General features: G+C 33.5%; 1 protein-coding gene across 14 annotated transcripts in view; it reads left to right on the top strand.

The window, feature by feature from the left end:
• Nucleotides 1-1,692: 1,692 nt before the first annotated feature.
• Nucleotides 1,693-27,628, top strand: part of LOC115877479 (microtubule-associated protein futsch-like) — an 88,629-nt gene continuing 62,693 nt past the window's right edge. For 4 of the 14 annotated variants that reach the window (XM_030893637.1, XM_030893638.1, XM_030893635.1 and 1 more), the window contains exons 1-38: nt 1,693-1,949; nt 5,521-5,694; nt 5,752-5,817; nt 9,573-10,005; nt 12,146-12,271; nt 12,511-12,615; nt 12,674-12,784; nt 13,549-13,653; nt 13,752-13,856; nt 13,963-14,067; nt 14,130-14,234; nt 14,343-14,447; nt 14,563-14,667; nt 14,789-14,893; nt 15,005-15,109; nt 15,257-15,361; nt 15,508-15,612; nt 15,733-15,837; nt 16,073-16,177; nt 18,538-18,696; nt 18,760-18,864; nt 18,997-19,101; nt 19,251-19,355; nt 19,451-19,555; nt 19,654-19,758; nt 19,856-19,960; nt 20,056-20,160; nt 20,258-20,350; nt 20,453-20,557; nt 20,646-20,738; nt 20,838-20,942; nt 21,054-21,158; nt 22,436-22,633; nt 22,995-23,111; nt 23,716-23,832; nt 23,891-24,028; nt 27,233-27,379; nt 27,469-27,585. In XM_030893637.1, the coding sequence (XP_030749497.1) occupies nt 1,770-1,949; nt 5,521-5,694; nt 5,752-5,817; nt 9,573-10,005; nt 12,146-12,271; nt 12,511-12,615; nt 12,674-12,784; nt 13,549-13,653; nt 13,752-13,856; nt 13,963-14,067; nt 14,130-14,234; nt 14,343-14,447; nt 14,563-14,667; nt 14,789-14,893; nt 15,005-15,109; nt 15,257-15,361; nt 15,508-15,612; nt 15,733-15,837; nt 16,073-16,177; nt 18,538-18,696; nt 18,760-18,864; nt 18,997-19,101; nt 19,251-19,355; nt 19,451-19,555; nt 19,654-19,758; nt 19,856-19,960; nt 20,056-20,160; nt 20,258-20,350; nt 20,453-20,557; nt 20,646-20,738; nt 20,838-20,942; nt 21,054-21,158; nt 22,436-22,633; nt 22,995-23,111; nt 23,716-23,832; nt 23,891-24,028; nt 27,233-27,379; nt 27,469-27,585 (4,684 nt within the window). In that variant the 5' untranslated portion in view covers nt 1,693-1,769. Of the gene's footprint in view, nt 1,950-5,520; nt 5,695-5,751; nt 5,818-9,572; nt 10,006-12,145; nt 12,272-12,510; nt 12,616-12,673; nt 12,785-13,548; nt 13,654-13,751; nt 13,857-13,962; nt 14,068-14,129; nt 14,235-14,342; nt 14,448-14,562; nt 14,668-14,788; nt 14,894-15,004; nt 15,110-15,256; nt 15,362-15,507; nt 15,613-15,732; nt 15,838-16,072; nt 16,178-18,537; nt 18,697-18,759; nt 18,865-18,996; nt 19,102-19,250; nt 19,356-19,450; nt 19,556-19,653; nt 19,759-19,855; nt 19,961-20,055; nt 20,161-20,257; nt 20,351-20,452; nt 20,558-20,645; nt 20,739-20,837; nt 20,943-21,053; nt 21,159-22,435; nt 22,634-22,994; nt 23,112-23,715; nt 23,833-23,890; nt 24,029-27,232; nt 27,380-27,468; nt 27,586-27,628 lie in introns of those variants that run through there. The other 10 variants (XM_030893639.1, XM_030893640.1, XM_030893641.1 and 7 more) reach the window with 10 other exon arrangements.

The raw sequence follows: 27,628 nt of genomic DNA, 5'->3' as shown, positions 1-27,628 counted from the left end.
TAATATTAATAATAACCACTTTATATACTTACTTTTGGTATTTGTTTACTTCTGTTCAAGTGGAAATATTCATTGCATTTTGTTAGTTGTTTGGTTGCTACAAAGGGAAACCATATTATATTAATTATATTATACGAAACGATGTACATACCTTTTTAATAACAATAATACCTTCAATAATTATTATTAATAAATAATCTGATTGTGATTTTTGTTTAGATTAATTAATTTGTGGTTAGGGCAGAAACGTCAAATCATCAACGGGTCTAACGGTGTTGCCAGCTTCTTGAAGTTTTCTTAAATCATATTTCACCTCATTCATATTTAGTCTCTAAATAATTAATTTTAGCATTTAACTTATTTTAATACTTTTATTTATTAATGATCTTAAACTCTTATCAATTGTATCTAGTTGTAATTGCATTTAACTTATTATTATTGTTTGATTTATTATTAAGTTTCTTTTATTATCGGATTACTCCTGGCAACATTGGTACTTAACTGGTTGCGGATGTACCTAGGGATTTTATAGCTAAATTTATATCAGGAAGGGGTATCGATATTAAAATTCCAAGCGCCCACCTGTCTGGTGATTTCCTTTCTTTTCTTTTCGGCACGCTGGCAGTGAAGTCACGTTTTGAGTTGGAAAAATCCTTTCATTTGATTTTGGGAAAGGTTAATAATTCTCTACGTTTAATTGATATTATGTATATCATACAGCTACGGCTGGATTGAGACGAAACTAATAGCGTTGCATCTTTTGTATTATTTCCAAGGAAATCGCCCACAGTTTGGGTAAGTTAATTTTGGTTTATTAATTATCACGTGGGACAAATTTTTATTGGGTTAATTTTAAATTAGGCACCTTGGTTTGGTTTTCTTTTACGCACCAACTTGATTCCACGAGGGTTTTCACGACTGGCTAGCGAGGTTCCTGTTCAAACCAATTGATCAGCTAAGGGGAAGCCACGTGGTTGGGCCTTCTGGTTGTGCGGCAGATCCTGGCGTAGGGGATTTTTTTTGGGACCCTTACGAATAAAAGCTAAGTACCAAACTCTTTATTAGCTCCCTCTCGTTCCTGCGTACTTAATAAATATTGTACCTATTTTTTTTTGTTGCTTCTGATTAGTTTTAGTAAAGACCATTTATTTAGTAATTTAAGTATCATTTATATCGTGGGTACCCCGTTTTTCATATATATTAAATTTTAGTAGAGTAGGTAATTTTTTTAGTCTAGGTTACACTAACTGGTCATCTAACGGGTAACCAGGATTACCAATTATTGCAAATATTTAATTTATAATATAGTCATTTTAATTTCCCTATATTATTGTAATAATTATTTAAACCATTTTAAATTGTATTGTTTCAAATGATGAGCTACCCTACATCTGAATAAACGTCTGTCTTGTTAATCTGTGTTTTATTGTGTAATTACATTGAACTAAAATTTGGTGTTTTATATAGGTACAATTTTGAACCCACCTCCCAAACGGGAAGGTAGCAATCTCCGATCTAGATGTTGTAGTTCTCTAGAAACTCCCTTTGACTCCTAATGCACGCTCAGCCTGAGACACCCTGTATATCGGCGAGAGTTAGCAATTTTACCTTATTTGGCATTTTGTTGACGTACGTCATTGTCTCACGTAGAACTGTCCAAAAAATGACAATTCCCTTAACAATCCTTTGCAGAAACACCTCCACATCGCCCATTTGAAAGAAGATAAATTGAAATTCGTTCTGAAATAGTTCTTTAATTACTCCTCACCATGTCATACGTGAATAAGAAGGAACGAATCTTTAGGAAAGGCGAAAGAACGGATATCCCTCGAATAAGATCTGAAAGTCGCCTGAAGAAATACTGGTCAGAAACAGACCGAAGAGCTTGGTGCGATGAAGTGGAGTTAAGGAGACAGCACATTTTAGAACTAAATGCCAGGAACAAAGGGGTACGTATGAAACAATTCGTTTATTCTGATTATTATCCGTTTAAGAGTCCAAAGTGTAGCAAAATAAGCGTTCGGCATTTAACGTTTTATGTCAAACTGGCTAGGTATTTTTACACAAATGAAAAAGGAAATTAAAGATAAAGGATTATACTATATCCGTATTGTAGCACATTTATAGACAACTTCTTTATTTTTAAGATTTTGATGGTCAAACATCAACAAAATATTCCTTATGTTTGAACTAATTTTTCTCGAAAACAAAGACAGGATTTAAAATTCCGTTACAAAACGGAAATAGATTGGAATTTTTGTGATTACAGTGATATATAATTTATATGGTTTTTTTTTATGGCAAATGCTGAAGCTCCGCAAACCTTAATCTAGCCGTAATCAAAGCACGTGTGTTTGTAATTTTCAGTGTGGCTTAACACGATAGGACAGTCTATTACGCTGTACAGGGTGTCCCATTTTGGTTGAAATCATACGGTATCTCCGTTATTAGTGAAGATAGAAGGGTGCGGTTTGCACAAACCTGTCTCACTTTTTTGTCAAACGGAAGATGCCGTAAACAAAATTTTCATAGCCCTCTTCGTTTCTAAACTACAGGGTCTATTTGAAAGTTTTGCAATTTGGGACACCCCCTGTATCTCTGTTATTGTTAAAGCTATCGAGAAGGTGAAAACCGTTTATTCTAGAACTGTTTACGTAGAATACAGTGGCGTAGTCTGGTTTTCTACCAAAAAAATATTTTTGAAAATATGAACTAAAGTTATGTTTTTTTTAAATGGAACACCCTGTATATTTATAAATCATATGATCTCTCTTGCCATAAGCTTCTCAAAAATATATATCACTCTATATTTATTTTCACTATTTACTGCAATATTTAGAAGTTTTTATTAAGAGATCATATTTATTAGTAGACCATGATTGATAATAAAAGAAACTAAAGAATTATTAAAAGTATACTGCTATCTGTCTCTTGTTTTATTTTGGGAGCCGCTAATAAATTCTTTATATATTAGGAAAACTTATAGTCCTCATTCACTTCCACATTTGTTGGGTTCATACATGTAATGCCATTGCATTGACCACATGCCATAGTGCAGGTGAGTCCCATTCGCTTGCATGTACATGCTTTTTTACAGTCTCCCGAAAAGCAATTGCAATTTTTTTTTTCTAAAACCTGTGTAGGAGCAATGGGCTGATCTGAATGTATTGGATTCATATCTCGATTTTTCAGATTCCAACCCCAATCTTGCGGTATTAAATTGTTATTTAACCAAGTCTGTACCCTGCGATATTTTAAGATCTGTTTTCTCAATACTATAATTATATAACATATCATTATGGCAAAAATGTCATTGTTGTTTTTGATGGCTATGAAGAGATACAGACCAAAATTGTGGAGCAGAATCGCAGATCTGCAGGTAAAAAAATGGTACCAATTGTATCTTTCTTGAATTTATCTGCAGTGAAGGTACCAAAGACAGATTTTTTGTCAAACAACACCAACAAAAGCAACTTCATTCGTGCGCTCGGAAAAGTATTGTTGGAAAATGGAATCAATGTTAAATTCACTGATGATGATGCCGATACTCTTATTGCAACTACAGCGGTCGTAATAAGTGACAATTTACCAGAACTGACCGTAGCAGTAGTTAGCGAAGATATGGACATTATAGTATTACTGATTCATTATTGCCACAAGAGACTGTTTATGATTCTTCCGGGAAAGGTGTCAAAACCAAATAAAATAATCGACATATCGGCCTTACAACAAAAATTAGGGGATCTGAAGAATGTGATTCTTAGTGTCCACGTCCACGCTATATCTGGTTGTGACACAACGTCTGCTGTGTTCAATAAAGGGAAGATTAATTTAGTGAACACCATCCAGAAGAAAAAATTCTCTACAAAGGAGAAGTTAGAAGAGGTTACATCTCAGTTTTTATAGCAGCATATACATATGTTAAAAACTCGACAAAAAAAGTAGATTTGAATAGTGCCAGATACATGCTTTATCAACAGTACGTAGCTAAACGAAGTCTTAATACCAACATCAACTTGCCATCATTACCACCTACCTCCAATAGTGCGAAATAGCATGGACTTAAGAGTTTTTCATCAGGTAAGTTAAATTTATGTTGCATTCAAATGTTAAACTAAATTCTCATTTTTAACTTACAGGTACAGGCTTGGTTAAATAACAATTTACCACCGCAAGATTGGGGTTCGAATCTGAAAAATCGAGAGATGAATCCAATACATTCAGACCAGCCCATTGCTACTACATGGGTTTTAGAGAAAAATTTTTGCAATTGCTCTTCAGGAGGCTCTAAAAAAGCATGTACATGCAAGCGAATGGGACTCACCTGCACTATGGCATGTGGTCAATACAATGGCATTACATGTATAAACCCAACAAATGAGGAAGTGAATGAGGACTATCCTTAAGATAAGTTATCCTATTTTTGAGCTAAGGTTTTTCTTGTTTTGTTATTAAACGTGTAAATTTTTCAATATACCTATTTCATGGGAAATTATTTGTAAAACTGCAATTTTTCTTATTCAATATTTTTAAAATGTAAAAAACGCACATTTAAAAAAATTATCTTCGCCACTGGTAACTTACCTTTATTAAAAAGATCGATTTTATAAGAACTTGTATCCTAATAAATTTTTTGGTCTCGAGATTTATCTCAAAAATGCTTTCATTTGTAGTTAAACACAGAATGGTGGGTTATTAAAACAATCCTCCTAAATTAAAGAATTCGCACCTGCGCCACTGAAACTCTAAAAATTTTGGTTCTTTATCTATGTTGTAGGAAATTTTCTTCTATTCAATTTTTTACTCGTGACGTTTTTTCCTAAAATTCGTAGTTTTAGAGTTATTGAAGAAGAAGTAAAAAAGGGTCATTTTTACCCCTTATAGGGGTGGTTTTGGGGTGACGCATGACGGGCTCAACGCTTTATCGCTGGGGTTTTAGGATGTTTAAAAATCTACAAAATGAAGCTCCATGTCAAATTTCAGCTTGTCTCTAATTTGTTGAACCTCGGCCTGTATAGGCTCTGGGCTAAAAGCGGGTGTGTGACCGAAGGAAATATATATGATATTTCAGAAATCTGCCCTAAGGCTTAGCCCGATCCTGTCGTGTTAAGTCACACCTAGAATTCCAAACACGCGTGCTTTGATTAAGGCTTGATTAAGGTTTGAAGAGCTTCAGCATTTGCTATAAAATAATGAGCAATTTTGATACAAAACCATATAAATGATATATCACTGTAATCACAAAACTTCAATCTATTTCCGTATTGTAACGGAATTTTAAATATTCGAGAAAATTTAGTCCAAACATAACGAACATTTTGTTTATGATTGACCATCAAAATCTTAAAAATAAAGAAGTTGTCTAAAAATGTGCTACAATACGGATATATTATGTAGTATAATCCTTTATGTTTAATTTCCTTCTTCATTTGTGGTAAAAATACCTAGCTAGTTTTACATAAAACGCTAAATGCCGAACGTTTATTTTGCTACTTTTTCGGATGATTATATTTTTTGTAGCAATTCTGCTTAGAATCTCTTATTCCCTTGGACATGCTTTTTGACGTAATCAGTGGCGAAAAAGATGACGAAAGGGACAAATTGCAAAGTAGAATTGACTATTTGGAAGCCATGTTGGATATATACAGGCAAGTAAAGCTGACTGACGAACAACAAAAGAAAGCTGATAAAATGGTAAAGCAATAATCAGCTTAATTAGGAATTAATTTAAAATAGAGAAATATATTTCAGAACCAGGACTTAAAGAAAGAACAGAAAAAGCTAGCAGAGGCAAAACCAAAAAAAGAAGGAGACAGGGTAAGTTCTGGTAATCCTCAAATAATTTGGACTGTTTTGAAAAATACTTTGAACTTAACTAAAGTCCTTCTTAAAACTAAAAGAATTTCCGACCTCCATTTTCTTTATTTATTTTTGCTTACACAACGTTTCGGTCAGAAGTATCACTGACCGTTATCTATAGCTATTATACATAGTTATATACCTCTATATCGGTAGCTATTTCCTAATACATTGAGTAGCTTTCTGCAATGACGAATCATAGACGTGCTTTTCGTTGCCTCAAGCGCTTTCAACGCGGCTTGACTATCCGAAAAGATGTTTATTGTTTTCCGGTGTGTTGCTGTTCTAGCAGCAGATGCACACAGGTCACAATAGCAACTCAGCTTGGCAAGATTCCAGCGCCAGATTCTTTTTGTTCTTGGATCCGTCCATGTCCGTATATAATAAACCGTTTCTCGGCTTATCCCATTCGTCCCTATTCGGAAACAGGACGGTGTAGGTGCGTATCAAGAGATGGACAGGTGGTGTAAGATCTGATACCATTCTTAGCACTAGCATAAATAGCCTTTAGCCATCCAAGTATTCTTATTCGCAGATGCAAAAAAATCGCAACGGAACAATTTTTCGGCAAATTTGAATTGTTATTTCTCTTAACTCTGTTTTCATGATTTTTTTAGCAAACGGTATATAAATATATCAGCTGTAATTCGTAAACTTTATAAAGGTAAAAACTTTTTATCTTAACTTTAAAACACCCCGTGCAATAATTTCTTACGGAAATCTTACTAAAACGATATTTTTCAAGCAGATATATTCATACCGGGTGCGTCTCAAAAGTGGCTCACCCCTATAACTTTTTTATTTTTTCCGGTAAAATAACGAGATCCAAATCTTAATATTATATGACATTTATCGACGTATTCAATAATAATTATTGTTCTTGGTCGCTGCCTATTTCACCGGAAATAACTAGAACTTTTGATTTTTAAATGACACCATCGGTATTTTTTACTTTATTCGATAGAAAATAACACTCTGAATAGAATGACATATCATTAGTCAACTTTTGAAATTTTCGCATATGGTTTATTTGAAATTGTAACATGCGGTTCATAACGACATTTTGACTCGAAATATCAAGTGCGTGGTACCAAATTATTCGTAAAAAATGCTTTTTCCAAATATGCTAATGAGCTACCCTTGTTATATTAAAAAAAAAATGAGATATGATTAAAAAAACGATTTGGATATCTTTTAACCAGCCAGGATAAAACACGAAAAACATTATATTAATTTATGATCAAATCTATTTTTCCAAGGCTCCTTGATTAAAAATTAGTGTTTTTAACACAGCCACTGCACTCTAGATTAGTGATGGGTTGTTATTTAACTATCTGTTATTTTATAACAATTATTTATAAATAACATAACGCAACCGTTACTACTTCTAAAAAATAACAGATATAAAATAACGACACGTAGAGATCGGCCGCTCGTGAAACGAAAAACGAAGTCAGCGCTCTGCACCGCCACGAAATTCTATGCTGCTCGAAGCAATTCCAAAAACAACTAGTATGGATTTAAAACCTGTTATTTCGTCAACCATCGATACAGGCGGCGAGACAACGGACAACGGAGTGGGGAATGCGCTACGGCGAACGTAGCTGCTTCGGTCGATACCGCTTAAAAATAATAGGATATAAAAGAAGCAGGTTTTTGAAACAGTTGCGGGCATAACGCCTGGCGGTCGAGATAACAGGAGTGGGAAAGTAACGCTGCTGCATCGGTCGATTGTCGATGGAGGTTCGAAACAGGTTGGAGAATAACGCATCAGTTGTTTTAGATACATTGTTTTTCAACCTGTTACGAGCATAACAGGCGGAGGTCGAGATATTATGGCGCTGTATGTTTCAGTACTTACTTATTAAGTTTCAATATTTAGGTATTTATTTATTCTGAAAAATTTTCAGAATAATATTTTAAGATTTTTAAAAATGTATACAGGGTGTTATGAAAAATCTGGTCATTGATTAAACACGATCCTGCTTAAAGCACTTGACGTAAAAAGCTGATTTTTGGAAAACGGATTGACTTTAGCGTGTAGAGGTTCGATAAGAAGGTATTTTTCGAAACTAGAATTCTAAGGGGGTGAAACTACCCTCAAATATTAGAATATTTTGTTATTTAAAAACCGGTGAGTTTTTCGGAAAAACTCTTAAAACACGTAAATTTTATTATGTTGTTTTACATATTTTAAGATTTTTTAAAAATATATACAGGGTGTTTCGTAAAATATGACCATTGAGTAATCACTATTCTGCTTAAACTGCTTGACGTTTAAAGCTGATTTTTGGCAAACGGATTGACTGTGGGTTTGAGGTTCGATAAGGAGGGGTTTCTCGAATCTCAAATTCCAACAGGGTGAAAACGCCCCTCAAATATTACAATATTTGTTATTTAAAAACGATTAGTCTTTCGGGAAAACGCCTGGACACCTTGTTTTTTTACATATTTTGAAATTTTTTAAAAAATCATACAGGGTGTTCCAAAACGTTGAGTAATTGATTAACCACGATTCTGCTTAAACTGCTTGACGTTTAAAGCTTATTTTTGGCAAATGTGAGAAAATTTTATCCAGTTTGTATGTTAATGGAAATTCTTGTTTTGCTTTATCATCACCATTAGAAATTATTAATTCGACGCGAACGAAGTCGCGGGTACACGCTAGTTTAAGTGTAAAATTAATTCGAACTCTAGTGTGTAGTTGGTTTACTTATGAAGAATATACTACACATTTTCTTATATTGCTATTTTTTGACCGCAAATGGTAAAATCATAACTAAGAGCTTCTCGCCTGTCGCACCCTGTACACTGCTACGCAATTCAAGATCTACGCGGATCGAGGGGCAGGGCGTAGGTAGATCGGAATTTATAGATATAGACGAGTGGCGGAATTTTGGCTTTTTTATATCGCAATTTGTAAACAGCGCTTATTTGTAAACAACCACCGTTTTTAGAGAGGTATTTTAGATAACAATCGATATTTAGAAATGTTTTGACACCCTTGAAATACTACCACCGAGCACGTCATTGTTGCAACTTCCAACTGCGTTAATACGCCTGGCGGTGACCGCCTCATAATCTTTCAGATATTTAGCAGTAAAATAAAGAAACCTGTTATTTTTAAGCTGTTATTTTAAGCTGTTTTTTATAAATAACTATAACAGTTTCAACCGTTATCTAAAAATAACAGTTTTGCCCATCACTACTCTAGATTGAAATTTAAAACACAATTTTTTTGCAGTAATGTGCAGAGGGTGCCATTTAAAAATCAAAAGTTGTAGCAATTTCCGGTGAGACAGGCAGTGATAAAAACAATTGAATACGTGAATCAATCCTAATTTATATCATATACTAACATAGAAAATCTCGTTTTTTATGTAAAAGAATAAAAAAGTTATAGGTGTGAGCCAATTTTGAGACGCACTCGATGTACTTAGTTTACTAAAAAATCATGAAAAAAATAGGGCTTAAAATAAAAAATATATAGCACTTTAAATTTGACGAAAAATTATCTCTATGCTTTTTTTGTATCTGAGTGGATATTATTATAGAAACTTCCACAACAAGTAGGTGTTCTCAATGGACAACAGAAAACAGCAAACTTGACTGCTAATAAAAACAATGAAAATTCAACACAACAGTTTTATTACAAATAAAACTATTTCTAACACACTTTTAAACAAACTAATTAGCAAAATACACGTTCGTAGGATAAACCAAAACCCGATGAAAAAGCGAAACGAAAAAGACCCAGTTCAGAATACGCAGGCAAGCCGAAACCTGAAAAACCGAAACGGCGCAGTAGCGAGCCGCGACCTGCCAGAAAATCGGAAGACAGAACCGGACCTTCGGGCGAAGAAGAAGCGATAGCCCCCCAAAAGAAACCGCTGAAAGTACACGCAGCACCACCTCCTAAAGTGCGCGCAGCACCTCCTCCTAAAGGGAAGCCGGCTGCTGATAAAGGCGGAGAGGAGAAGGTTAAACTGCCCACTGATACCAAAAGCGATCGGAAAAAACCAGATGCAGGTGGTGTGAAAGGAGGTGATGAACCGGAAAGAGATGATGTGAAGGTCAGGGGCAGAGGAAGAGGAAGAGGGAGAGGAAAAGCTCCAGGAGAAAAGGTGGCACCAGGTGAAAGTCCAGGTAAGATAAATAGAAATAAAATGGACAGTTAAGCTCCATTCGGAACGTCGAAATTAGTGGTTTCAATTAGCGTAGAAGGTTTCTTCAATTTTCAATCTTCAAGTTTCTTCAAATGTAACCTAACCAAACCAAACCAAACTAATGAAAAATAAATATGTCAAGGCACTCAAACGACTTACCCCTTTTTGCCCACACTCTTCGGATGCACGTAACAATGTTTTTGAGAAAATAGCACAAGTAAAAAAGATCAGTGTTGGATTTCTGCACTAGTGTTTGCGACTCTACACATCAGCCGAATGTCTTCTTCTCCTGGTTGTACGCGCACTTAGATCGCGCGCACTGGGCAATAGAGAAACAATCTGAGTACGAGTTTGAATTTTGAAAAGAAATTGAATTTAATTTAACGATTTATGCGATCATTCTTAACCAAACAATTAACAATCCAATATTGTCAAGAGAAATAAACAAAAAATAAACTATTTATTTTTTATCATACCATTTATATTGTACTAATAATTAAAAAGTATTGTAATCCCAAACCCAATTAAAGAAAACTAAAAAAAATAATGTGATGCATGAAATTATTAATTTTCATAGACATTTTTTTCAGCATATACCGGGAGCGTCTCAAAAGTGGCTCACCCCTATAACTTTTTTATTTCTTCCGTTAAAAATACGAGATTTGGTATGTTAGTATATATGACATAAATTAGGATTGGTTGACGTATTCAATTGTTTTCGGTCACTTCCTGTTTCACCGGAAATGACTACAACTTTTGATTCTTAAATAGCACCCTCGGTATTTTTTTTACTTTATTCGATAGAAAATGACATTCTGAATAGAATAGTGTGTGGTATCAAATTATTCCTAAAAAAATGCTTTTTCCAAATATGCTAATGAGCCACCCTCGTTCCATTTGAAAAAATTGAGATTTGATTAAAAATACGATTTGAGCATTTTCTAACTGGCCAGGACAAGACACTAAAAACATTAGACAAACAAATCTATTTTTCCAAGGCTCCTTGATTAAGAATTAGTGTTTTTAACATACTCATGGCTCTCTAGATTGGATTTTAAAATACGATTTTTTATTAAGCGAGAATGTCAAAAGTTGACATATGATATATCATTCTATTCAGAATGTCATTTTCTATCAAATAAAGCAAAAAAATACCGAGGGTGCCATTTAAAAATCAAAAGTTGTAGTCATTTCCCTGTGAAACAGGAAGTGACCAAAAACAATTGAATACGTCAATCAATCCTAATTTATGTCATATATTAACATACCAAATCTCGTATTTTTAACCGAAAAAATAAAAAAGTTATAGGGGTGAGCCACTTTTGAGATGCACCCGGTATAAAGGGTTTTCATAGATATTTAGTGCGATAAAAATTGAAGTCCTTTGTTTATTTTTGTTTCGCTTTCTGGCAGTATAGGTAAAGTAGTAGGACAGTGCAGAAAATTTTGTACAGGGTGTCCCATTTTGGTTGAATTTTTTTGTATACGGTATCTCCGTTATTAGTAAAGATAGGAGGATGCGGTTTGCACAAACCTGACCCCTTTTTGTCAAACGAAAGATGCTATCAAACAAAATTTTCATAGCCCCCTTCGTTTCTGAGCTACAGGGTCCTTACGAAAATTTTGAATTTTGTATCTCCGTTATTGTGGATGGTATCGAGAAGGTGAAAACTGCTTCTTGTAGAACTTTTTACGTAGAATTCAGTAGCGTTTTCTACGAAAAAAATATTTTTGAAAATATAAACTGAAGTTATGTTTTTTCAAATGGAACACCCTGTATATTTATAAATCATATGATCCATCTTGCTATGAGCTTCTCAAAAAATCACTCTATAGTTATTTTCACTATTTACTGCAAGAAATGTAAATATATAATTTTCTTATTAGTAGGCCGTGATAAATAACAAAGAAACCCAAAATGATCTTTACTAAAATAGTCATACACTCACATACATAGTCATATACTCTCCCTATTTACAATAGTGAAAATAAATTAATTCATTCCCTTCTACATTCACTAATAACGGAGATACTGTATGATTTCGACTAAAATGGGACACCCTGTACATATGTAATTGTAATTAATACTCAGTAATTATTCTTGAAAAATTATTATTTAGGGAAAAAAAGACCTTCTATTTCTTTCGCCGATGATTCTGCAGAACCCAAAAATGGAAAAGTAGATGAGAAAACGCCCAGTATTGCTAAAAAAGATGGGAAACCAAAAGATAAAGATTTAAAAGCAGGTAATATTTACCACACCTCTAAGTAATATATATAATACTTATGTATTGCGTTGTGTGTAATCACTAGAATTAAATTTAACATAATTCTCTCCCAGCTGAGATAATACATAATATAAATTGCCCCATAGTTTCTTCACTTTACAAGCAAAATCAGCATTCGACGTAGTCCCATTTTAAGAAATCATATTTTTTATCATACCTACTAATTTTTTATTAATTACTTTAATATAAACACCAAGGAGGTCCTAAATCGCCAAGAGGCAAAGATAAAGGCGATACAGATAAACCTGTGGATAAAACAAAGAAGGATGATGTTGACCAACCCATAAAGAAAAAAGCAGCTGGTAAACAAGCATCTATATATTTGTATTATATGAACTGCGTATTTTATCTCAATTTTAGGACCAGGACTTGAATCTGCCAAACCGGTATCCAAAGCTAAACTTGATACAGATAAAACACCTGATAAAACTAAGAAGACACCAACTGGTACTGATGCTAGTAGAAAGCCAGGTAAAGTCCATAATATAATATATACTTGATTCCCGAGGATTTTCACACTATCGATCGCCATTTGCTTTCGCAATAAGTGTGTAGGAATATCAGGGCTCGAATTATGAAAATTCGACATAAAAACGTTACGCTTACAAAACGATGAAAAATGTCAACGTTACATGAATTTCATAACCTATTGTTGAGTTATGTCAACCTATTTTTCTATGCATATGTCATTATTCTTATTATACGAGGGAAAAGACGCTTCTCAGCAGCTTCGATGTTTAGAACAATATATAAACCTGCCAAGTAGTAAATTATCAACTACTTATTGAGGAATTTATAGAAGAAGTAGTTTTCACTAAAAAGCAAGAGAACGCACAAAATCACAATTTTTTCAATGTTTACTGACAGTTCAACAAGGATATATATCTTCCTCGTTTAGGATACGAATAATTTCTATGATAATTTTCAGAATTCTTGTGAAATTTTGCCAATTTTTTTTTGTATCCAGGAATGCACAATACTTATCACAATTTTGTCTATTATTTGTTTGAATGTAAAAATACACAAGTGGGTTTACATGCATCCGTCATGCGACATCCGTTTTTACATAATTTTATTGGCTTATTTCAAAAATGACAGATCATAATTCATCTTGATCGGAGTAATGGAAGCCGACACATGACGGATGCGTAAAAACTTATCAATATTATTTTTTTATAATCAAATATTATCATAATTAAACTTCTGTAAAGAGGAAAATAATGAATATATTCTAGAACCATCTGAAAAGCCACCTAAAGATGTTAAAGACGCTGGAAAACCTAAAACTGATGCTGACAAAGCTAAGAAACCTCTAGATGCTGAGATAGGTCCTAAATCAGGTATTACTGTATATATCATAGTTAAATCAATATTATAATCAAATATTATCATAATTATTAAACTTCTGTCAACAGAAAAAATAATACATATATTCTAGAACCATCTGAGAAACCACCTAAAGATGTTAAAGAGACTGGAAAACCTAAAACAGATGCTGCCAAAGCTAAAAAACCTCTAGATTCAGAGAAAAGTCCTAAATCAGGTATTATTGCATATATCATAATCAAATATCAAATATTATAAACAAATAACAAATATTATCATAATTAAAATTCGGTCAACAGAAAAAATAATTCATAATGTTCTAGAACCATCTGAGGAACCACCTAAAGATGTTAAAGACGCTGGAAAACCTAAAACTGATGCTGCCAGAGCAAAAAAACCTCTAGATTCAGAGAAAGGCTCTGAATCAGGTATTATTGCATATATCACAATTAAACTTCTGTCAACAGAAAAAATAATGCATATATTCTAGAACCATCTGAGAAACCACCTAAAGATGTTAAAGACTCTGAAAAACCTAAAACTGATGCTGCCAAAGCTAAAAAACCTCTAGATTCAGAGAAACGTCCTAAATCAGGTATTATTGCTTATATCATGGTCAAATCAATATTATAATCAAATATTATAAACAAATATTATCATAATTAAACTTCTGTCAACAGAAAAAATAATGCATATATTCTAGAACCATCTGCGAAACCGCCTAAAGATGTTAAAGACGATGCAAAACCTAAAACTGATGCCGACAAAGCTAAAAAGCCTCTAGATTCAGAGAAACGTCCTAAATCAGGTATTATTGCATATTATATTTTTCATAATTATATCAATATTATAATTAAATATTATAAACAAATACTATCATAACTAAACTTCTGTCAACAGAAAAAATAATGCATATATTCTAGAACCATCTCTGAAACCACCTAAAGATGTTAAAGACGCTGCAAAACCCAAAACTGATGCCGACAAAGCTAAAAAACCTGTAGATTCAGAGAAACGTCCTAAATCAGGTATTATTGCATATATCATAATTAAATGAATGTTATAATCAAATATTATAAACAAATATTATAATCAAATATTATCATAATTAAACTTCTGTTATCAGAAAAAATAATGCATATATTCTAGAACCATCTGCGAAACCACCTAAAGATGTTAAAGACGCTGCAAAACCTAAAACTGATGCCGACAAAGCTAAAAAGCCTCTAGATTCAGAGAAACGTCCTAAATCAGGTATTATTGCATATGATATCATAATTATATCAATATTATAATCAAATATTATAAACAAATATTATCTTAATTAAACTTCTGTCAACAGAAAAAATAATGCATATATTCTAGAACCATCTCTGAAATCACCTAAAGATGTTAAAGATACTGCAAAACCTAAAACTGATGCCGACAAAGCTAAAAAACCTCTAGATTCAGGGAAAGGTCCTAAACCAGGTATTATTGCATATATCATAATTAAATCAATATTATAATCAATTTTTTTAAACAAATATTATAATAAAGTATTATAAACAAATAGTATAATCAAATATTATCATAATTAAACGTCTGCAAACAGAAAAAATAATGCATATATTCTAGAACAATCTGAGAAACCACCTAAAGATGTTAAAGACGCTGCAAAACCTAAAACTGATGCCGAGAAAGCTAAAAAACTTCTAGATTCAGAGAAAGGTCCTAAATCAGGTATTACTGCATATATCATAATGAAATCAATAATATAATCAATTTTTTAAACAAATATTATAATCAAATATTATAAACAAATATTATAATCAAATATTTTCATAATTAAACGTCTGCAAAGAGAAAAAATAATGCATATATTCTAGAACCATCTGAGAAACCACCTAAAGATGTTAAAGACGCTGCAAAACCTAAAACTGATGCCGACAAAGCTAAAAAACCTCTAGATTCAGAGAAAGGTCCTAAATCAGGTATTATTGCATATATCATAATTAAATCAATATTATAATCATTTTTTTTAACAATTATTATAATCAAATATTATCGTAATTAAACTTCTGTCAACATAAAAAATAATGCATATATTCTAGAACCACCTGAGAAACCACCTAAAGATGTTAAAGACGCTGGAAAACTTAAAACTGATGCTGATAAAGCTAAAAAACCTCTAGATTCAGAGAAAGGCCCTAAATCAGGTATTATTGCATATATCCTAATTAAATCAATATTATAATCAAATATTATAAACATATATTATAATCAAATATTATAATCAAATATTATAATCAAATATTATAATTAAATATTATAGTCAAATATTATAAACAAATATAATGAAATATTATAAATAAATATTATAAATAAATATTATAATCAAATATTATCATAATTAAACTTCTCTCAACATAAAAAATAATGCATATATTCTAGAACCATCTGAGAAACCAACTAAAGATGTTAAAGACGCTGGAAAACCTAAAACTGATGCTGACAAAGCTAAAAAACCTCTAGATTCAGAGAAAGCTCCTAAATCAGGTATTATTGCATATTAAGGTATTATTGCATATAATGTAGTATTATTATTATTATTGTCTTTTACCTGCTGAGCAAACGTTTCTCTCATACAATCCATTTTATTGCTCAATACTACAGTGAGGTGTTTTTCAAAGTTGTACATTCTCGGTATGTCATCCACTGGGAGCTGTAGGAGTGGAATTTTACTTTTGATGGTTTTTCAAGTCCCTGACCTGATATATTTTCCAGTACTGTTTCCGCCAATGACCATTCTAATCATTGTCGCATTGGCATATCTACCGACGACCATGGCACCTGTGATGCAGATGCATCCCAGTCTCTGTACTTTGCAAAGGTCTTGTTCCAAGCAACTGCTCCATAGGTAATCATGGGTCATGATATACATCCAACGTAAAATGTTGGAACCCCATCTATTTCCTGTCAGTCTTCTGCAAATCATGAAAGCCTTTATGGCTCTGCTGGTAATGTTCTTAAACTGCCTGTTCCATAGAAGTTCACTGTCAAGGGTAATACCAAGACATTTGACTTCCTCTGATGGCAGTATTTCTTTTCCGTCTAGATGGATACTTACATAGGTCATAATGACTGGTGGTACACATTGATCGAATGTTTTATTCTTTATATAAAGTCAGATTCTAGATTTGCATATGATTGAGTTTCTTCCATATGTACTCCATGATAACTAAATTCTTCTGATGATTTGTTGTGGTCAAGATCTTAAACTGTGTAAGAGTTGTCCTTAGTGTTGCACAAGAGTCTTGCAAGACCAAGACTCTTGCAAGAAATTCAAGACAATCAAAATTTCTTGTCTTGAATTTCAAGACAAGACAAGACTTTAACATGCAAGAAATTTCAAGAGAAGAAGAAATTCAAGAAATTTCTTGAATTCAAGATTTCTTGAAAGTTAGAAATGATACATTTTTTTAAGTGATAATTAGGTCTTTGCGAAAGTTATGCCGGGTTTATACAACATTTACATAGTCGTAATTACAATCATAGTCATGATACAAAGAATACAAGGTATGATATTGCGCAGGTTGGTCATTACGTCACAGGTGATAAACGGCACCATTGGTCGGCAAGCTCCGCGCGCCAATTTGAAATTGTCAAACAGATGACATAAAAATGTGAAAATAATTTTTCAAATGTCAAGCTCCATGATTTTACATAACTTTTGGGGTTATGTCCTAATTCTTCCCTATTTTAGGTCTTTTTTATATTAATGGCAATTGAACAATATGGATATTTTTTGTCTGGCGTATGACGTCACAGGTGGTATGCGCAAAAACGAAATTGGGGCCGCTATCGATCATACCTTGTTTTCTTTGTACCATGAATCATAGTCATAATCATAAAAGTTAAACTATCCACCTGTTGACATCTATACCAACCTGTTGACTTCTACCATGAACTTAGCCTTTAATTATGTTACCCAACTTCACTGATATAAAAATTATGATTATGAAAATGTTCTCTAAACGCACATTTAAATTGCGTTGTTATTATGACGATGATTAAGACTGTGATTATGATTACGACTTATGCAAATGTTGTCTAAACCCGGCATTAATATTGACCAGTGTTCATTTTTTTTCTATCATAGCAGTGTTTTAGAGTTGAGAATGAAATAAAATAAAGTCGAGGCAACAAACCGTATATTGGTAATTGGTATTATACACAAAATTATATTGGTATAATAAAATTATAAAAAAACTAATGGTAGTTGAAACTAATGGTGGGTTCGTGGAGCACGCTATTTGCGCTGTTTGGTACTACTTTTCATGCACGAAATTGCTCCGCGATCAAAAAGTAGTATCAAATAGCGCAAATAGTAGGTACACTCTAGAATGACCTTTCCGTACACCCTATGTCCAAACTTTTCCAACCAATCTTCCATAATAAAAAAATAAAATAAATACCATAAAAAATAAAAGTAACAAACGGGTAACCAAAATAGAACATAATAAACTAACAAGAATTAACAACTAGAACTAAAAAATTAACTTAACCTTACTTATTCTTATTCTTTTACTTCTTTTATTTGGTAATGGCTCCTGTTTCGTCAAACGGGCGAATTGACGTAGTTCGTTTGCGGTCCGTTTGGTTTGGAGATTTTGTTCATTTTTCCGTATTACATTTTGTATACGAGGCTTTCTATGAAATAAAATATAGAAATATTATTACTTTTTTGTTAGAATGTAAAATTTTTCAAGACAAGAAATTTCAAGAGTCTTGCAAGACAAGACAAGACTTTGCCATTCAAGAAATCTGCAAGACAAGACTTTCTTGTCTTGAATTTATTATACACATTATTATTATACACATTTATTGATACAAATTCTAATAACGTCTAACGACAGGTAAGGATAAACTAGAAGAGTCGCCTATTGCAAAAAAAGCTAAGACCAAAGGGCCCACCGAAGCAAAACCTAAAAAACCCGAAGAATGCTCGGACGAAGAATGTATGTCTAATAAAAGTAAAGCAGCATCTACAACTAGTACTAAAAGTGGAAAAGAAGGTAGTTTCACATATTATCATACGTAAACTTCAGTCAACAGAAAAAATAATGCTTATATTCTAGAACCATCTGGGAAACAACCTAAAGATGCTAAAGCCGCTGGAAAACCTAAAACAGATGGTGATAAAGCTAAGAAACCTCTAGTTTCTGAGAAAGGTCCTAAATCAGGTATTGCTGTATATATCATCATTAAATCAATATTATAATCAAATATTCTAAACAAATATTAAAATCAAATATTATAATCAAATATTTCATAATTAAACTCTGTCAGCAGAAAAAATAATGCATATATTCTAGAACCATCTGAAAAACTACCTAAAGATGTTAAAGATGCTGGAAAACCTAAAACAGATGCTGATAAAGCTAGGAAACCTCTAGAGTCTGAGAAAGGTCCTAAATCAGGTATTGCTTTATATATCATAATTAAATCAATATTATATCAAATAGTATAATCAAATATTATCTAAAATTAAAATTATTAAATTATCTGAATTAAAATTTTAAAAAATACTAAATTTCTATCAACAGAAAAAATAATGCATATATTCTAGAACCATCTGAGAAACCATCTAGAGATATTAAAGACATTGGAAAGCCTAAAACAGATGCTGATAAAGCTAAGAAACCTCTAGATGCTGAGAAAAGTTCTAAATCAGGTATAATTGCATATATCATAATTAAATCAATATTATAATAAAACAGTATCACTATTAAATTTCGTTTAACAGAAAATATAATGTATATATTCTAGAACCATCTGAGAAAGCACCTAAAGATGTTAAAGCTGCTGAAAAACCTAAAACAGATGCTGATAAAGCTAAGAAACCTCTAGATTCTGAGAAAGTTTCTAAATCAGGTATAATTGCATATTATATCATAATTAAATCAATATTATAATCAAATATTATCGTAATTAAATTTCTGTCGTCAGAAAAAATAATGCATGTGTTCTAGAACCATCTGAAAAACCACCTAAAGATGTTAAAGACGCTGGAAAACCTAAAACTGATGCTGATATAGCTAAGAAACCTCTAGATTCTGAGAAAGGTCCTAAATCAGGTATTATTGTATATAAGATAATTAAATCAATATTATAATCAAATATTATCATAATTAAACTTCTGTCAGCACAAAAAATAATGCATATATGTTTTAGAACCATCTGAGAAACCATCTAAAGTTATTAAAGATGCTGAAAAACCTAAAACTGAAGCTGACAAAGCTAAGAAACCTCTTGATTCTGAGAAAGGTCCTAAATCAGGTATTATTGTATATAAGATAATTAAATCAATATTATAATCAAATATTATCATAATTAAACTTTTGTCAACACAAAAAATAATGCATATATTCTAGAACCATCTGAGAAACCATCTAAAGTTATTAAAGATGCTGAAAAACCTAAAACTGATGCTGACAAAGCTAAGAAACCTCTAGATTCTGAGAAAGGTCCTAAATCAGGTATTATTGCATATATCATAATTAAATCAATATTATATTCAAATATTATATCATAATTAAATTTCTGCCATCAGAAAAAATACTGTATATATTCTAGAACCACTTGAGAAACCACCTAAAGATGTTAGAGAGGCTGGAAAACCCAAAGCTGATACTGACAGAGCTAAGAAACCTCTAGATTCTGAGAAAGGTATTATTGCATACGAGTATATCATAATTAAATCAAATAATATTATCAAATTCTATCATAATAAAACTTCTATCAACAGAAAAATTAATGTATATATTCTAGAACCATTAGAGAAACTACCTAAAGATGTTAAAGATGCTGGAAAATCTAAAACAGATGCTGACAAAGCTAAGAAACCTCTAGATTCTGACAAAGGTCCTAAATCAGGTATTATTACATATATCATAATTAAATCGATATTATAATCAAATATTATCAAAACTAAACTTCTGTAAAAATAATGCATATATTCTAGAACCATCTGGGAAACCACCTAAAGATGTTAAAGAGACTGGAAAACCTAAAACCGATGCTGACAGAGCTAAAAAACCTCTAGATTCTGAGAAAGGTATTATTGCATACCGAGTATATCATAATTAAATCAATATTATCAAATACTATCATAATAAAACCTCTATCAACAGAAAAAATAATGTATATATTCTAGAACCATTGGAGAAACTACCTAAAGATGTTAAAGATGCTGGAAAACCTAAAACAGATGCTGATAAAGTTAAGAAACCTTTAGATTCTGAGAAAGGCCCTAAATCAGGTATTATTGCATATATTATAAGTAAATCAATATTATAATGAAATTGTTTAATCAAATAAAATCATAATTAAACTTCTGTTAACAGAAAAATAATGTAGGTATATATTCTAGAACTATTTGAGAAACCATCTAAAGATGCTAAAGACGCTGGAAGACCTAAAACAGATGCTGATAAAGCTGAGAAACCTCTAGATTCTGACAAAGGTTCTAAACCAGGTATTACTATACATATACTACACATCCTGAATTAAATAGAATGTATAACTACAAATATTTGAGATGAGCAAGTTAAAACTGCGATTTGCGTTTGTTTAGTTAGATCTCTGCTAATAATACCTGCGATTGGGATGGCAATTTTAATATTTCAATATTGTAATAGTTATACAATAATTGTCTGCGTATATAAATTAGTAAAATAATGTATCATAGATGAGGCACTGTGACCGCAATTCACTTCTTCTCTCTCTGTGCTCAGTTTTTTTTTCAGCGGTTCTCATTATTTACTTCTTAGAAAATAATAACCTCTCTATAAATTAGAGAGAAGATTCAACCGCAGTTTATGCATTCCCCGCCGGTGCTGCCACCGCCGGAGAATATCGTAAATAACGAATACGTACGTAATATAAGTTATAGGGGTGAGCCACTTTTGAGACGCACCCCCAAGTGACATTCACGGTAAAATCACAACTATATTAATATTTGCTGCCTAAAAACTCGCAGAAGAAGGTCGCAGTTTATAAAATCATGATCACAGCAAAAGCGCAAATCGCAGTTATATTAAATATTGCTTGATTAACAATTGAAACACGCAGATAGAAAAAAATCGCAGTCACAGTTTAGTATGAAAGCTAATCGTATGTTGCGACAGCGATTTAAGGGTAAAAACATAGTGAAGCGACGGGGCTAGAGGCACAGCGACGAGGTAAGAGACAAGATAAGCGTAGCGTATCGGAGACACATACATAGTAAGGAGACAAAAGTTGCGATTTATTGCTCGACTTTCCAAATTCAAACCAGTATGTACAATGTTCTCCGACAGTGTTACCTGTTATTCCACATTCTCTAGCCACTTCTGCCCAAAGTTCATCTAATGCATAGCGGTTTCTGTGGTCTGGATGGGATGCATTCCATAACGCACGTCTGTTGAATACGGATGGTATTATTTTATTGTCAGACATTGCGAATGATAAATGTTGTCTCCAAGTCAACTGAAAAAAGGCCACACGCATTCCAGCGCCAACGCGACAAGATATCATATTTTTATCTCGACGCGCATCTCCTCGCTTGTCTCGTCGCTTGACGCTTCGGCAATCTCTTTCCTATATTTGCCTCCATTACAATACACTATCAAATTCAAGTCGCGACGCTTATCTCGTCGCTGTGCCTCTAGCCTCGTCGCTCGACTATGTTTTTACCCTAAGAATCGCTACGATGAATACCAGTTTTTTATTTTTAGCTCAGCCCTGATTTTTAATTTAATGTTGCAATTGCAGCTCTTGATAAACCTGAAAAGCAAGCAAAACCAAAAGTTGATGCTGATAAATCACCAAAACCAGCCACAGAAGATGCAAGAGAACCAAAGAAAACTAAAACGAAAGATGATTTGCGACCCGAACCTACAGAAAGTAAAATTGCTGCAGATACTGCCAAAACCCAAAAACCTGAGGATGGTGAGAAAGCGCTTAAACCAAGTATATTTTTTGTTTAGTATATTTGTTATAGTATGTACAGGTTGGCGCCTCTCATACGACGCGAAGGCTCCAAGGAGGACGGTAGTTTATAGTTTCTATCGAAATGAAATTTTGGGAGCAAATGTAGGTTAACTGAAAGCATTTTATAAAAATATATACAGTTCTACAGGGTGTCTCCAAAACAAGTTACGCATCAAAACTGGGGTTTTCTATAAAACTCTATATTTTTAAAAAGTACTCTAAATCAACCTACATATGCTCACAAAATTTAATTTCATTACCAACTGTCGTTCTCTTTGGAGCCTCCGCGTCGTATGAGAGGCGCCACCCCGTATATGTTTAGAAAAATGATTTGTTGCAGTTCCTAGTGAGGATGTATCTGCCAAACAAGCAAAACCGAAAGATGCAGAAAAGGAAGACGCTGATAAGAGCAAGAAACCCATATCAGATCGTCCTGTCATGGATAGTAAACCAGGAGGTATAAAAAACCAAGTATATTATCTGCTTAGTTTTGTAATGCTCAAATCGTATTTTTAATCATATCTCAATTTTTTTTCACATTGAATGAGAGTGGCTCATTAGCATATTTGGAAAAAGCATTTTTTTACAAATAATTTGATACCACACACTTGGTATTTCGAGTCAAATATTCGTTACGAACCGCTAGTTATAATTTCAAATAAACCATATGCGAAAATGTCAAAAGTTGACATATGATACAGGTATATTTTTTGTTTAGTATATTTGTTATAGTATGTACAGGTTGGCGCCTCAACTACGACGCGAAGGCTCCAAGGAGGACGGTAGTTTATAGTTTCTATCGAAATGAAATTTTGGGAGCAAATGTAGGTTAACTGAAAGCATTTTATAAAAATATATACAGTTCTACAGGGTGTCTCCAAAACAAGTTACGCATCAAAACTGGGGTTTTCTATAAAACTCTATATTTTTAAAAAGTACTCTAAATCAACCTACATATGCTCACAAAATTTAATTTCATTACCAACTGTCGTTCTCTTTGGAGCCTCCGCGTCGTATGAGAGGCGCCACCCCGTATATGTTTAGAAAAATTATTTTTGCAGTTCCTAGTGAGGATGTATCTGCCAAACAAGCAAAACCGAAAGATGCAGCAAAGGAAGACGCTGATAAGAGCAAGAAACCCATATCAGATCGTCCTGTCGTGGATAGTAAACCAGGAGGTATAAAAACTAAGTACCTATATCTGCTTAGTTTGGTAAACTCTTAACTTTAATTCAGATAGTGAAGGCACAAAACCTATAAAAGATGCGAAACCATCAGCAGATGGTATAAAAATGGGACCAAAAGATAGTAAGCCCGACGAAATGCAAAAAGGTGCTGATAAATTGAAACCAGCTGCAAAGCCATCTAAACCAGGTAACTATAGGTATAAAGTTATTTAATCTGTCTAGGCAGAGATGGGACGATATTCAAAAATTGTGAGAAAATGACAATTTACTTTTGAATTACAATGGCATGCAACGACTGTTACTATCAAATGAAGACTTGAAACAAATAATGTTCTAAGTGCCAAAAAATCGGTTTAAAGCTTGATTTTCATGCGTCCGTTATCCGTTGATACGATCATAGTATAAGGAAACCAGTAGCTTTACTCCTTGTCAAATCCGAAGGTACCGAAAGAACCGGAAATTAATAATATCGAGTCCCGGTTCTTTGGTATCTCAAAAAAACCGGGAATTTACGGTTCTGAACCCTAGTTACCAAATAATCAAGAAATTATGTTTTTTAAATAAATACTAAGAATATTTCCAGATTTTTTTCCAAAAAAAAAAATTGCGCAGAAAAATCCATATTTCTGGAGTCAAAATATACTACCCCTAAAAATATTTGCACTTATTTAAGACTCACGTTGTATAGGGCGATTCACGGTTATGGTAAGTGATAACGTTTCCGGAACCGGAGCTGTATTTCGGAACCGGTAATTTCAGTACCATGCCTCTAAGGAACATGAATTTCCATTTTTTTTCGGTACTTTCGGTACTAGCAAATTTTTGTTCAATGATGGTGCAGTTCGTTAAACAGCAAGCAAGGAAGGGATGATTGTCAAAAGTAAAATCGATAATAAATTGAGGTTTAAATAAAAATAATATCAAATTATTAAGTAGTAATCAGTCATGAGAAAATTAACCTGATCACAAACATGATCACAAATGACTCTAAAAAAACTCAAAGCACAATTTATTATTACTACAACCAATAGCAGCACACAGTAAGACACTCATTTTTTGTCAATCCGTCTCTGTTCTGGGACGCAACGCTCGAACCTCGCAGGTCGACGGACGGAACTCAACTGAAAGGCTCTGCAATCTGCCGATATTCGACAGATTGTAAAAACTGGCAGAAAATATTTGAGAGGGTGCAATTACTCTTTTCCTTCTATGATACGATGGCGCGGCGCGGCGCTCTGATTGGTCATAGCGTTTTCGCGCCACTTTTCATCCGTATTTTTTTTTATTCAATGTCGTCAACGGAGAAAGATCGTACGATAACGGACGTTTTGACACTTTTTTGACAAATTTAATCTAACCTTAATAAGAATATAATAGTACAAGAGCAAGTACCGTCGGAAAAACAAGAATTTTAAGAAAGCTTGTTCTTTTATAGATCTTTTGCTATGCTCTCCTGACCAAAGTGCGGGTCGTCTGGCTACCGGCAGACTACTGCGCATCACATCTGTACAGGGCTCTCATCTCTCATTTTCGTGTGTTTTATGGAATTTCTTGTTTATGAGTAGAGATACAACGATGCGATTTTCACATTACTTTGCTACTGTTTTCTGAAACTAAATATTCTATACATAGGTTTGTCCTAGCCTCCTTAGTTCCTGAAATACAGGGCGAATTTGTGATGCGCAGTAGTAAACGCGACGTCTACCGGCAACCAAACGGTCCGCACTCTGTTCAGTAGAGCATAGCAAAAGATATATTAAAGAACCAGCTGTCTTAAAATTATCTCTCGAAAATTTTGCTAGCTCTTAGACTATAAGTAAAACAGCGAAATCGTTATGGAAATGAAAATATAAAATGACACCAATCACAAGCAAATCGTATATCGTATATAATAAAAATTGCGTAATTTTCTAACCAGTCAAAGTCTTTAAATTCAACCAATAAAATTAATATCGTATCATCGTATCGTCGGACAACGGATGCATGAAAATCAAGTTTTATTTGTAAAATGTCCTAAATTCAATAACCAACAACATATACAGGATGTTCAAAAAAAATATGTGTCATCTCTCGCAGGGAGATTCCTCTTGTAAGCAGAAGATTTTTTTTATATTAGCATATGTCCGATTCCGCTTTGTTTCATAGCTACAGGGGGTTAATGTAGAATGTAGAATGTTTAGGAGGGGAGCCAATCACCGCGACCTTATAGATCTATTGTGTGTTCCCCTTTCTTGAGTTATAACGAGTTATAACTCATCATACAGTCTCAGGGCTTTAACAAAAGCCAGTATCTGAGACGGCTCCACGGAGGCTAGTTCTCCATCGTCGACATCAGCCGTAACAAAGTTCATGGCACGAATGGTCGTCGTCTCGGCGTACTCAGTTATAAGGTATTCTGGTGTTTCCCCATTTTCCCCACAGAATCTGCATTCGTTGTTGTTTCTGAGCTTCAGCCTACTGAGGTGTTCGTTGAGAAAACAGTGTCTTGTTAGAAACCCCGTGATAATCCGAAAATTGTTTTTACTTAAATCAAGGAAAACCTTTGATTTTTCTCGGTCGTAAGTTCTGAGGAACTTTTTCGAGTGTCTTAGACCGCTGGAGGACACTCATTCCAAGTTACGGATGGAGTCTTCCAGATTCTTTAGTTCCGCTCTCAGTTGGTTCCCGCTTGGAAAACAGAACGGTTCTGGTCCAGTTAGTGGGAGTGTTCGCTCCTTTCCTAGCTAGATCATTTGCATTTTCATTGCCTTCTATCCCTTGGTGAGCAGGCACCCAGAGTAGGAGGACTTTATTTTCTTTGCCTAATTTGTTGAGCTTCTCTAGGCATTCTTTGTCCAACTTCGAATTGATGGTTACTGAGTTGATCGCGTTAAGTGCTGCTTGACTATCGGATAGGATGGCAATTTCCTGTTTTCGATAGTTCCTATCTAAGATAAATTGTACGCATCTTTCGATAGCGTAAATTTCTGCCTGAAGAATACTGGGGTAGGTGCCCATTGGTTCGGAGTATTTAGTTTTCGGCCCAAATACTCCTATCCCTGTCCCTGCTTTGGTTTTGGAAGCATCAGTATACCACGTTATGGTATCCACGTTATGGTATCTACGTTATGGTATCTACGTTATGGTATCTACGTTATAGTATCTTTTATATGCTGAGTAAGGGGCGTTTATTTCTTCCAATCCTTTTTATTACTTGCATTACATACGTATAAATACAGGGGGTTAAAGTCTTCATCATTAAGTGCTTTTTTTCATTTATTAAGTGGTTTTTTTCTTCTAAATGCTTTTAGCGATTCGAATGAAATTTTGAGGGTAAACGTTACTAAAGTGCGACATATTTTAATGCTAAAAAAGCGTCGACATATTCACCAGATCTTTACTTTGCATATAGCAGATGAAAAAGATGCTAAGGGAGTACCGAAGGGAGTACCATCAAAGGACGGTACGGCAAAAAGTGAAACAGCGATCAAAGATCGAGCAGATTTACCTGACGACGCCAAAAAACCGAAAGATGATGGAAAAGGTGTAAAAGGTAAAGGTATATATTTATAACTCAATTAATTCTTTCACAAAAAAATACTTACGATTTTTGTTTCGAACTGTTTTCACGATATATTTTCATTTTAGATGCTGATGGCGCTTTTCAACCAACTGAAGTTCGGGGTAGGGGTAGATTAAAAGCTCCACAAAAAGAACCCGGAATAACTCCTGGATTAGATGTGAAAGGAAGTAAACCTGAACCGCGTGAGTGGTAGATACTATAAATTTTACATTTGTTTCATAAAAC

The sequence above is a fragment of the Sitophilus oryzae genome, unplaced genomic scaffold, assembly GCF_002938485.1.
Source record: "Sitophilus oryzae breed Bouriz unplaced genomic scaffold, Soryzae_2.0 scaffold_1494_pilon_pilon, whole genome shotgun sequence".
Taxonomy (NCBI): Eukaryota; Metazoa; Arthropoda; class Insecta; order Coleoptera; family Curculionidae; genus Sitophilus; species Sitophilus oryzae.
Note: the sequence above shows the minus strand (reverse complement) of the source record. Positions and strands in the feature narration are given on the sequence as shown.